The sequence below is a fragment of the Aquila chrysaetos genome, chromosome 13 (genome assembly GCF_900496995.4).
Source record: "Aquila chrysaetos chrysaetos chromosome 13, bAquChr1.4, whole genome shotgun sequence".
Classification (NCBI taxonomy): Eukaryota; Metazoa; Chordata; class Aves; order Accipitriformes; family Accipitridae; genus Aquila; species Aquila chrysaetos.
Genome location: NC_044016.1, coordinates 40,973,427 through 40,982,582, shown reverse-complemented (window position 1 = coordinate 40,982,582; position 9,156 = coordinate 40,973,427). Strand labels below are relative to the sequence as shown.

At 41.2% G+C, this 9,156-nt stretch overlaps 1 protein-coding gene across 1 annotated transcript; it reads left to right on the top strand.

Moving 5' to 3' along the window:
• Positions 1–1,037: 1,037 nt before the first annotated feature.
• On the top strand, positions 1,038–7,625 carry BMP10 (bone morphogenetic protein 10). Its single transcript, XM_030035892.2, has 2 exons — positions 1,038–1,411; positions 5,096–7,625. The coding sequence occupies exons 1-2, from the start codon at positions 1,078–1,080 to the stop codon at positions 6,037–6,039; spliced, it is 1,278 nt and encodes a 425-aa protein (XP_029891752.1). The 5' UTR covers positions 1,038–1,077; the 3' UTR covers positions 6,040–7,625.
• The last annotated feature ends 1,531 nt before the right edge of the window (positions 7,626–9,156 follow it).

The window sequence follows — 9,156 nt, the reverse complement described above, 5'->3', positions numbered from 1 at the left end:
AATAACTGTAACCTGCCAAGTCACATATAACATAAAGAAGGAAGGAAAAGTTTCTGAACTATTTGCAAATATTTCAGTCCCCTGTCTGTTTCTGAGCATTTATGTGGTACGCAGCACTGAGTGCTAGCATTCAACTAGTGTTAATGTTTAGATCTGGAAAGAGTGGTTTATAGTGAAAATAAGCACTGCAGAAAAAAAAAAGTCCTTTTTCACCATCTATGTGAAGCCAATGCAGGTGTATAGTGCATGCATAAAAAAAATTGAGGGCCATGCTCTGGCTTGCATTCAATCTCTCTTCAAAGCGCTCTTTCCAGCAGAGCCCTTGCAAAGCACAGCTTTATAGTTGCAATGTGAGAAATTCTCCTCACTCATTTTGAGCTCATCTGCTCCTTTGCATTCAGGGCCTTGTGACTCCAGTATCGTGGTAGTACCTAGAGCTCTTCTCCCATGCTGTGTGCTGTACAAGCACACAAGAATGGAACTTTTCCCAAAGAAGTTCCTTTGTAAGTGTAATGTAAAGACTTAGCTCTAAAATAGTTTTGAAAAGGGCAGAGTTGTTACCTTGAGGGAGCTTTTGTTTGCTGTTGGTGTGAAATTGATATGTTTGGATACAGGCTCTGTAGAATTTACATTTTAGCTTGAAATCTGCATGGATGAAAGTTGTTCACGCGTGGCAAAAGAAGTCAGCTACCAGGAGGGAGAAAGAAAGGGCAGCTTCTCTCTGAGGAGAAACTTGTCCTATCTCCAAGTGTCCTAGCGCAGAATGTTTACAAAACGCTCATTAAGGGAAAGGGGATTGCGAGATAGCAACAAATCTGGTGAACAGCTTACACTACACAAGATAAGAGAGGCAAGGCGACCATAGAAGAGAGCAAGCCATATCCAATTACTGAGACCTGGTTTTGGGGAGGGGGAAGGGGGAGACAGACAGGACGGATCACAAGTTTCAAGACAAGAGCTTCCAAACTTGTCATCTCTCTGTGACACAAGCCGTGTACAACCCAGGGGATAAAACCGCCACTTAGCCCACACGAGAGCTAGAGTTTGTTGAGTGCAGTTGGAAGCTTGAGCGAAGTCATGGATTCTGTAGTCCTCCAGCTGTGGGCTGTCCTCTGTCTCTTGATTCACCTTGCCACTTGCAGTCCCATCCTGAGCTTAGAGCACTCATCCTTGGAGGAAGACGTGCCTCTTTTCGACGAGATTCTCTCCGAGCAGGATGGTGTTGATTTCAACACGCTGCTTCAGAATATGAAAAATGAGTTTTTGAAGACGTTGAACCTCTCTGACATTCCCCTGCATGAAACGGCCAAGGTGGATCCGCCAGAGTACATGCTAGAGCTGTACAACAGGTTTGCCACCGATAGGACATCTATGCCATCCGCAAATATTATTAGGAGCTTCAAAAATGAAGGTAAGATATGGGCATCTCTAGGAGAAGTAAATAGAAATTAGCATCTTTATAGTCAGCATGAAATGTATTTACCAGGCATGGAGCATGAACCATACTAAGGGAAAAAAGGCCTTTCAGTGAGGATGGCATTGGAAACAGGCAGCTAACACTACATGTACCAGGGTTACCCAGATCCCACTTCTTGTGAGATAGATCTCTTGTCCTTTGCTTTTGAGACTGTAAGGTTTTGGAGGAAGATGTTTCTTTAATGTTTGGGCAGCACCAAGTATAACTTAGGTGCATCATTTTCATTATCCTCATAATGACGCACATCGTTTGCAATTACCTGATTGATTTTTCAAATGGATACCTTAAGTAATATTTGAAACTAACGCAAGAAATGTTTTTACACACTGTTCAAAGGTGCAATATTTTCCTATTATGAGCTTAACCAAATATGGCTTTCTGTTAATATCCTCTCACTCTTGATGCTCATGGGATTTGTAACATTTACTTCCTTTGCTATCTGAGCACAGTCCAGCAAAAATACATTGAAATATGTGAAACAGAATTTTGGATAACCCTTAGATTTTACTTAAGAGGACTAGAATATTTCCTATTAAAAAACAAAGAAAACAAACAAACAAACAAACATAAAAACCAAAACCTGAAGAAGCCTAATTGTGACCTTAGGTAGTTTCCCTATACGTTTCTGCTTCAGCATTTCCTCTCAGTTCAGTGAGGACAAGATAATGTTTCAGTGCTAACATTCAATAGTTTGTCAATACCGATTTGCACCAATACAGGTTTTATGTTAAAAACATTTTTCAACTAAACAATTCCAAATACAGATAACTCCTCTTGGCAAACACAAGTGCTTCGATTCATTTTAATTACTCAGGGGCACATGCAACTATTCAAACTGCTGTGGGGCTTCTATAATCCTTTGTTTGTCTAATTAATGAAGTATAAAGTCATTATTCCTTTTTCTCTAACATTTTCACTTTTGAAATTATGAACTATAAGGAGAGGCTATGTGCAAGTCACTTCAGTTTTGCAGTGGAGTGAGATGCAAGCAGAGAATCCAAAAGCTCCGTTCTGCTCTGTCCTTCTGCCAGGCCCGGGCACTCTTCACCAGCAATATGTTTCTGGTTTGAAGAGCCACTACACTGTGGTTTAAATCTTCTTTACATATTCTTTCCTCCAGTGTGGAGAAATTTATTGAAGGGTTGTTGGTAAACCAGTTACAGCCACTGGTGAACAGTCACTCATGTGAACCACCGTTCCCGTCACTGCTCATCAGCATGAGTGAAGACATATGCAGAAATGCGTGTTGTTCTTTTCTCTTTTTGCACTATTTGGAAAAAATAAATGGGATAAAAATTGCCAAGTACAGTGTGCTGAAGAATAAAATACAGTGTGGTTTAATGACGTAAATCTGAAGTCATTCCACTGGCAAACCCGATGTTCTTTCAGGTTTGCAGCATTGCAAATGGTACAGACCGAGCTTTTGCCAGTAATACATTAGGGTTTGCAGTTCTGTGCCTTTCTGTAACCACAACATTCGATGCCTACTTCATCACTGCAGAAGTTCTGCACCAGTTGGAGTAAACTTGGCTGAACTTTTTGTCATTTTTGTATTTCTCTTGCCTCTTCCAGTCCAAACCAGCAAGCTGCGAAGTGAGACTACTGATGTTAAGACAGCTTCATAAACGTATGCAGTTAGAGGAGCTATGCAATTAATGTTTGTTATGTGTCTTGAAAGTCTGTATAACTAAGAACCATCCATTTCATGCTAACAAGCTCTTTTGATAGAGAAATTAATTACTTGCAACGATCAGGACAGCAGAAACAGATCATACCATGGAATTTTTTTGTTCACCTCCCTACTGAAAATTGGCAGTAATGGTAGTTTCATTATTATCCATTAAATCCTTTATTAAAATTGTTATAAGAACATTATAGAAATACAACATGCTGCATGGCTGGAATTAGTTCTTTGTTTTAAGCCATGGACCGTAACATCTCCATTGTAAATGGGACTGTAATCAGTTTTTAAAAGTTGAGTAAAGGTCTTAAGGGAAATTTTTCTTTTCCTGTGGACGCCAGATCTCCCTTCCTGACCCTGCTAGGGGTGTACTGGTAACAGTAGGACATATTTCACCCTATAGACTTTCTAGCTAAAGCACAGAGTCACATCCTGACTTAGAAATAAACACTTCTTATGCCCTGATAGCATTCACCCAGCTTCTTACATATGGCATGGCCTTCCCCTGCCTCCTGGTGAATTACTTGTGCTCATCTTCTATATGGTCAGGTGGCATTTCTCCATGCTGTCATTATATGTAATCACTGGAGACTTGCTTTAGCATATCAAGGTCTAGGAAATCCCGAAGATCACTTCCAGTGTAGAGATTGTAGCTAAGCTTGAATAGCATTGTCTTTCAGTTCACAGTCTGCTCCTACCCTGATGCTGTGCAGAGCATATTCAGCTCCCACCTTTATCAATTGACAGGTAGGGAAATGCAAGCAGAATCACCCCTCATTTTTTAAATTTATGAACAGATGAAAGTGCAAAATGGAAAAAAAAAAAAAAAAAAGAAAAAGTCAGGTACCTCAAAACTGAAATTAAGTAGGACAAGTCATGTGCTTAAGTTAACTGATTGTTTAAGTGCACTGATGGAGCATGGCCAATACTTGCAGCTTTATCAGTGTCATTTTTCTACAAACATCAAAATTGGAGAAGTCAGAGATGAAGATAGTAATAGGTCACAAGTAGCTTGCCTTTGCAGAAATGTTACCCATAATCCCTATGTCCTAATCTGTCTTCCAAGTTACAAGTATACAGCACAGTAATTCAGCAACAAATACACAATCATTAGCTAAGATTCCTGCATTGTGTAAAGAAATGCATATTGCCTACGTATAAACAAACAACGCAGATAGGACAGACAGCCTGACTGACAAGCAGATATTATGTTCTTATATGTTTTATTGACCAAAGCTGCCAAAAGTGCCTGGCTGAGTACAGCTGTTTGACTGCTCACTTGAAGTCCATTGAGTCTGTGGCAGGATTTCTCTTGACTGGTGGTTCACACTGGACATTCACCGCCTGCTCTTCCTAACCAAGAGCCTTTACATCTTCCAAAGAAACTTTTCCTCCCTTAGTGCTTGGCCTTTTCAGTTTCTGAGGGATGTTTCAGCAGAAGGGAATACTTGCTAGCACAGAAAAGCTAAGCAGACACAGATACAGCCTGCTGTTCTTGCATATGCAGCTTATATGTCACCCATCTCATGTTTAGTCCAGTGAAATATCCTTCTTCCCTTTCTCTCCTACACCGATGAATGTTTTTCCTCATTTGTTAAATAGTTACTGTGCAGCAACCTGGAAGTGATTTGTATTTCAGTATTATGATTTAATATGTAAGCCTTCCAGGTGATAAGGAAGTCCCTGGAAGGTATGGGGAGAGAAGGAGGATCTATAAATCCAGGTTTACGGTCTTTAGTATGTCTGGGACCTTGCTGTCCTTAGACATCTAAAATAAAGTCGTCCTTTTTTCCAAGAACAGTTTTGGGAAATGATGAAAGAACACTCTTCTGGAACTGTCTGAAACCAAGCAATGCAAAACATGTTAGATGATCTTCAGTGCATGTGTTGCTGGATGTATTCATCCTTCTAAAATATTTGATCTTTGTCATTTCCAGACTTGGCTTCCCACCCTATTGGTATTACAGGAATTCGGAAATACCCTCTTCTATTCAATGTTTCCATCCCTCACCATGAAGAAATCACCATGGCAGAGCTGAGGCTCTACACCTTAGTGGAAAGGGACCAAATGCTCTACGATGGGCTTGACCGGAAGGTCACCATTTTTGAAGTGCTGGAAAATGACCGTATGGGGGTAGGAGAAGAGAGAAAGACCGTGGCATTGGCATCCAGGCAGATCTATGGCACAAGCAGTGAGTGGGAGAGCTTCGAGGTCACCGAAGCCATCAAGCGTTGGCGAAGGGCGGGGCTGACCACGCACCGGCTGGAAGTTCATATAGAGAGCAGGGAAGGGGAGGAGCAGAACGGAGAGGGGAAACTCGATATTGACATCAACTCTGAGGCTAAGCATGTGCCCCTGTTGATTGTGTTCTCTGATGACCAAAGCAATGACAAAAAAGAGGAGAAGCAAGAACTGAACGAAATGATAGACCATGAGCAGCTCCTGGACTTGGAGAACCTGGAAGTCGGCAATTTCCATGGCCAGCCTGGTGAGGAGGCGCTGCTCCAGATGCGCTCCAACATCATTTACGACTCTACTGCCCGAATCCGGAGGAATGCAAAAGGCAACTACTGTAAAAAGACTCCACTGTACATAGATTTCAAGGAGATTGGCTGGGATTCCTGGATCATCGCCCCAGCAGGATATGAAGCTTACGAGTGCCACGGAGTATGCGCCTACCCCTTAACAGAGCACGTCACACCAACAAAACATGCCATTGTCCAGACTTTGGTTCACCTGAAGAATCCCCAGAAAGCCTCCAAGGCCTGCTGTGTGCCCACCAAACTTGATCCCATCTCTATTCTCTACTTAGATGCAGGGGTGGTCACCTACAAGTTCAAATATGAAGGCATGGTGGTATCAGAATGTGGTTGCAGATAGTAGCAGGGAACGCATGCACAGGGGAGTGCACAGGGGAAGTATTTAATGATTCAGTCTGTAAATTTGTACATTTCAGATTTCCTATTTAATAAGGTTATTTAATGAGGCATGTACAGATAATTGTATGTTTCCTGTTATGGGGAATGGGCAAGTCGTACGACCGTAGGGAATGTATATTTTGTTCCATTGCTTGCTTCTTGCTGTTCTTCGCTGTTCAAATTATGACCGAGTCTCTTTTCCTGTCAGGGCCTAGAGCAGATCACTGGATTGTTTGGGAGGGTTCTTTGTGCCAAAGGGGCACATTCAAATTCACAGAAATAAAGGCATATTTTTCTACTTTATTAATGTCAATTGGCATCTATAGGGATTTCCAGAGCTATTAAAGATAGGTGAACTATGGGCAATACACACCTAGATTGTTTAGTTTTGTGTAAAATCTTTATAAAGATCTTTACATGCTCAGATGTATTTATTTTTTTTAATTTATCTCTGTGGATCTTAAGTCCCGATAATTCTCAAGTTCCTAAATCACTAAGGCACGACAAGGTGTTAGAGTTTTTCCTTTTTTCTTAGTCCTTTCTTTAATCTTTCCCTGTCTCAGTTAAAGGTAACTGGCAGGGGTGATTTGGCATCTGGAGCAGAAGGGAGCCATTCCCTTTCCCATCTTTCTTAGTACAGCAATGAGCCCAGGAGCAGTGCCAGGCTTGTGCAGTGCTTTGATGTGCAATGGCAAGAAATTCCCCCTGTGCATGTTTATTACAAAAGCACCCTGTGTAAATCGGCGCTGGCTTTGTTGCTTTAGCTGTGTGTTGTCTCTCAAGAGTCAGAGCTTTAGGTGGCAGAAATAAGTGCAGCAAATTTCCTAAATCCTTGAAATTTTATCAGTTTATACCAGCTTAAGAAACTAGTCCCCCTACCCAGTCCAGTAAACTACATACAATACAGCTACGTAATCCAATTCAAATGGCCAAGTAGTATTGCATTTAGTCTGCATAGAGCTAGACAGAAAAGGAAGCCCCTTTGTGCCAGCTAGATAGAGAGGATCTTTCCTTTATGTATGTGCTGAAATTGTCAATTCATAAAGATATTGCCCCCCCCCCCTTAAACTATATATGATGGAGTCACATGCCATGTTTCCGCCACTCTTCTGCAACAAATCGTGGTGATAAGAAGGTGTCAGAGCTGAGAAACAATAGACCCGTCACTTTATTTATACTAAGCTGCAAATTTGTCAGATTCTTGGGGAAGTGTAAGTGACGTTGACTCTCTTAGACTGTACCAGAGCCTGCTGTATTGTCCCTGCATCTGTTTTACACTTTTAAGGGAAAGTTATCTTCCCTGGAAGTGATAAGGGTCTTTGAAAGAACCACTCTAACACTTCATGGGAATGAACACAAAAGACGTTGCCATGCACCACCTAAAACCAGTTTCACCTATTTCCACACATATTCTTCTGTGCTTTCCGTAATTTATTGACCTATTTATTGACTGCTTGCCTTTGTAATATAATGTAGAATACAGAATGTTTTATTTTTGTGCTTGTGTGTAATCCCACTTGGATAAAACCTTGTACCAATCCTATTTTACATGGAATCTCTCTGTTGAGTTGTGCTGCACAGAGATTGGGGTTGCTGATTTTTTTTCTCCCCTAGATATTTGTAAATACCGTATACCACAGTTACCTCCCTTGCTTACAGAACTGTTCACTCACTGCAGTGATTTAAGTAGCATTCTGGAGCATGTATGGTCTTGTTCAATGTATAACTCTCTTGCAGAGGCATCATTGCTTTAAGTGGTCAGCTGTGTACTTTATTGTGGAGTTATGCAGTCTCCACTCGTGCTGCGTGTTTCCAGATAGCGGGCTGCACCATGGAGCTATGTTGCTTTATGCCTGCTACAGATCTCACCCTGCGAGTGACTGACACCACTCACAGACCTTTACCCTGAGCTACACTGCAATCTTAGTCTGTGGTTAATGGCACATTAAAAGAATTCGTAAGAGGTGTGATATTTTGCACTGCTGACATGAACTGCAGCAGCCAACGGTTGAAGTGTGACCACACAGATCCTTTCAAAACTATCCACAATTCTTATGAAGCCATTTGCCAAGACAAACCATTAACCTTGTTAGGAGTGATAATCCAGCATTAGGGAGATAATCTGACATTTGCTTTTATCATCTCTTTTCTGCGACTGTTCCTGTGGCAGTGATCTGACCAGTGTGCTTTTTGCACCACTGTCCTTAACTGAGCAGTACCAACACTTCCTGAACAGCACCAACCTTTCTGAACACCATGTAGGAGGACCTGTGCCTTAAAAATAATAAGTAACCCACTGTAATCACCCATAATCACTATAAATTTTCAAGTGACCATGAAGCAAAGCAGAGTGGCTGCCTTTGCACTCTCTTATTGCCAGAGATTTGTTGTAATAGAGTAGATAGTAAACAGTGTGTTACAGTACAATGCAAACGTGGGTAGGCATGTAATTTTATCAGTTAGTAAACCTGCATGTGTGAATTTTTACAAGATCAGTAAAAATATCAATGGTAGCTTTTTAGAATTAGGGGCCAGCCAGTCTTCTGATACTAGTAACTTTTCTTTATAAAGAAACACGGACTGTACTGCTGATTGAAGAGGATTTCAGCAAGCCAGAGTTTGTGGTGAAAAACTGTGAAGCATGAGCTGCATCTCACTGTGCTATTTTGGGAGAAAACTGAGCATCTCTTGAATCCTTCAGCTGCACCTGTGCTGGTCATAACCTGAGATTAGAACTATTGAGAACTGTATTTCATTTATTGTGTGTCTGTTAGAATTGCATGCCTGCTTTATGAGCAAAAACTTACCTTACTTTTACCTTCCCTTTGAATATAATTATGCAAAGACATTTGCTGGATGTTCACGCAGTTAGATGGCAGAGATCAGGCAAAATAACACCAAAAAAAATGGGGGCAGTTATTTTATAAAGAGCTTTGCCTAAGTAGTAAATTAAGGTTGCTTCTGCAAACACAGAAATGCTTGGCTTTAAATGCACCTGTCCATATAGGTAAAACACTCACAAATAACACGGTGAGTGCATGACAAGAGCCTGTGCTACCAAGCTGTAAGCGCTGGTAAT